At 51.1% G+C, this 2,224-nt stretch overlaps 1 protein-coding gene across 1 annotated transcript in view; it reads right to left on the bottom strand.

The window, feature by feature from the left end:
- The window catches only part of TBR1 (T-box, brain, 1), a 3,385-nt gene that overhangs the window by 275 nt on the left and 886 nt on the right, over positions 1 to 2,224 (bottom strand). Inside the window, exons 2-4 of the mRNA XM_009996090.1 lie at positions 1,831 to 1,985; positions 1,377 to 1,498; positions 849 to 1,007 (exon numbers count right to left, since the gene is read on the bottom strand). Of these exons, the coding sequence (XP_009994392.1) occupies positions 849 to 1,007; positions 1,377 to 1,498; positions 1,831 to 1,985 (436 nt within the window). The remainder of the gene's footprint in view (positions 1 to 848; positions 1,008 to 1,376; positions 1,499 to 1,830; positions 1,986 to 2,224) is intronic.

The following is a 2,224-nucleotide window of genomic DNA, read 5'->3' as shown; positions in this document are numbered from 1 at the left end:
GCACGTTGTGAAAGCTTTAAAATATACCCTACTGCAGTCAACACATTTTTTAAAGGATCAAGCTTTGCTGTAGTCGATCTAATTGCCTTTAAAAAGTAAAATACCAAAGCTTTCGCATGCTTATAAATATCACAGTCTAATTTTAATATTTACTTTATTGTAAAAAGTGCCATAAAATGAAATCTTAAGCCTCATGTTTTGAGACGCGTCAGCATCCCTACTGCATGGATATGAATATATTCAAATCCAGAAATTAGGCAAAACGTAAGGCAGAACGGTAGCTAAGAGTTTGCATTTGCATCGAGCAACATAATTAAAGCAAGAATGTGGACTGAACATATGTCATTTGAAAAAGGGGGCATCAGTCTGTAGCAAAGCCAGACCACTCCGAAACGCAGCCAGGCATTAACGAGCTTTTAATTTGAGGAAGTTGCTCCGTCACCCCTGGCGCAATCAATGAGGTTGTTAATTGATCTTTCAAGACTTAAAGCTTAAGCTAACAGCTTAACAGCTAACTGAGCCGTTTCCGACTGGAAGATAAACGCCGCGGATAACCGCCCAGCTCCCGGAGGAGTGTCCCCGCCGCCGGCGGAATTTCTGCCCGGCCCGGCGGGGAGGGAAGCGGGGGCCACCGCGGGGCTCCCGGGGCAAGCGCCGAGTGGTGCGGGAGACCCCGGCCGCGCTCGGGTCCCGGAGCTCGCCAGCCTCGGCGTGGGCAGAATGGCACAAGGCGGGAGGGACGGGCCCTCATCTCCCGGTGACCCGGGGGAGGGAACGCAGCGGCCAGGCCGGCCTCGGCGGGGTGCCCTGCAGGGAGCGCGAGCGGGATAAAGAGGGGAGCTCTTTACATCGGTGTTTTGGTAGGCGGTGACCGCTATGAACTGGGTTTCGGGGAAGGTGAAGGTCTGCACTCTGCCCGGCTGGTTGGTGTCCTCCGTCCCGTCTTCGTTCACCTCCACCACATGCAAACGGGGCTGGTACTTGTGGAGGGACTGCAAAACCACCATCTGTCAGGCAGAGGAAAAGGAGGGAGGGGGCCGCGGGAAGAGGAAAAAATTAGAGGGAGAAGGATGGAGAGAACGATGCCCGCGGTCGGCGAGGAGCGGATCGCCTCCCCCGGACCCCCCCCCGCCGCCTCCAGGGCACGGCTGCGGACTCGCCCCACCGCACCGGGCAGCGGTGTCAGCTCGAGCAACCCACTCGGGACCCATGAGGCCCGTGGCAAAATAAGCGAGAGGGCTTTTTCCTCGCTACCACCCATTAATTTTCACCTAAAAACACGGTCTGGAAGACTACACGTCCTTTCGGAAACGGCAGGATTCTGCCTAAAGCAATAAAAATAAGCGTGGCAGGGCGTCTGCGTTTCCTCCACTGACCTGCCCGTTGTTGTTTGATGCTCCTTTATTGTTTGTAAGTTTTAGTTTCCCAAAGGAGATTTCCTGGCGCATCCAGTGGGCTCCCGTATTGGGGGAGTCGGGGTGCATGTACACTCGGTTTCCTAAGCAAAACAACAAAAAACAACCACATCGCAATTATTGCGTATAGACAGGTTCTGTCAGTGTCACACGGGGTCGAAGGACCCCGTTAAACAAAGCAGTATTTTACTGCCCAAACTCAATTTTATCCGAAAAGGATTAAAACGGCGTTTTTCGAACACCTTTTACTTTCTCCTCTACCATTTTTAAATTCTAATTTATTTATTTTTTTTTAATAAAAGGCATAATTTGCTCATTCTCTTTTAAGAAGTCGCCAGAGCCAGTCCGCAAAGGCTTTAATTAATCATTCTCACCTACATAAGTGTCGGGAAAAGTGTTAATTGGAGGAACTTGCCTTGTACATTGGTGTCCGCCTTGCCGCAAGGAACCCATTTGCCTCCCTGAAATCTCCAATGGTTGGGATCCGCCAAAATTACATCCACAAAAATATTGTAGTGAGCCGTGGGGTCGAGACCAGAAATATTAAAACTTAGGAAAGGGAACATGCGCCTATAAAATAGGAAAGGGAATAAAAAAACAACAACAAAAAAAAAAGAGAGAGAGAGAGAAAGAAGGAAAGCAAGGCACGAGCGGCGACAGGCACACGCGGAGGAACCAGCCCCTTGTGCTTTATCCTCAAGGCTCTCGGTAGCGACCGGGAAATAAAAATCAAAAGAAACTCCTTCCCCGAAACGTCGAACTGTCCGCGGGAAGGGACGAGGACGGCGGGCGCGGGGAGCCGCGGGGCG

Source organism: Chaetura pelagica, unplaced genomic scaffold, assembly GCF_000747805.2.
Source record: "Chaetura pelagica isolate M959 unplaced genomic scaffold, ChaPel_1.0 scaffold3, whole genome shotgun sequence".
Classification (NCBI taxonomy): Eukaryota; Metazoa; Chordata; class Aves; order Apodiformes; family Apodidae; genus Chaetura; species Chaetura pelagica.
This window is presented reverse-complemented; position numbering and strand designations above follow the sequence as displayed.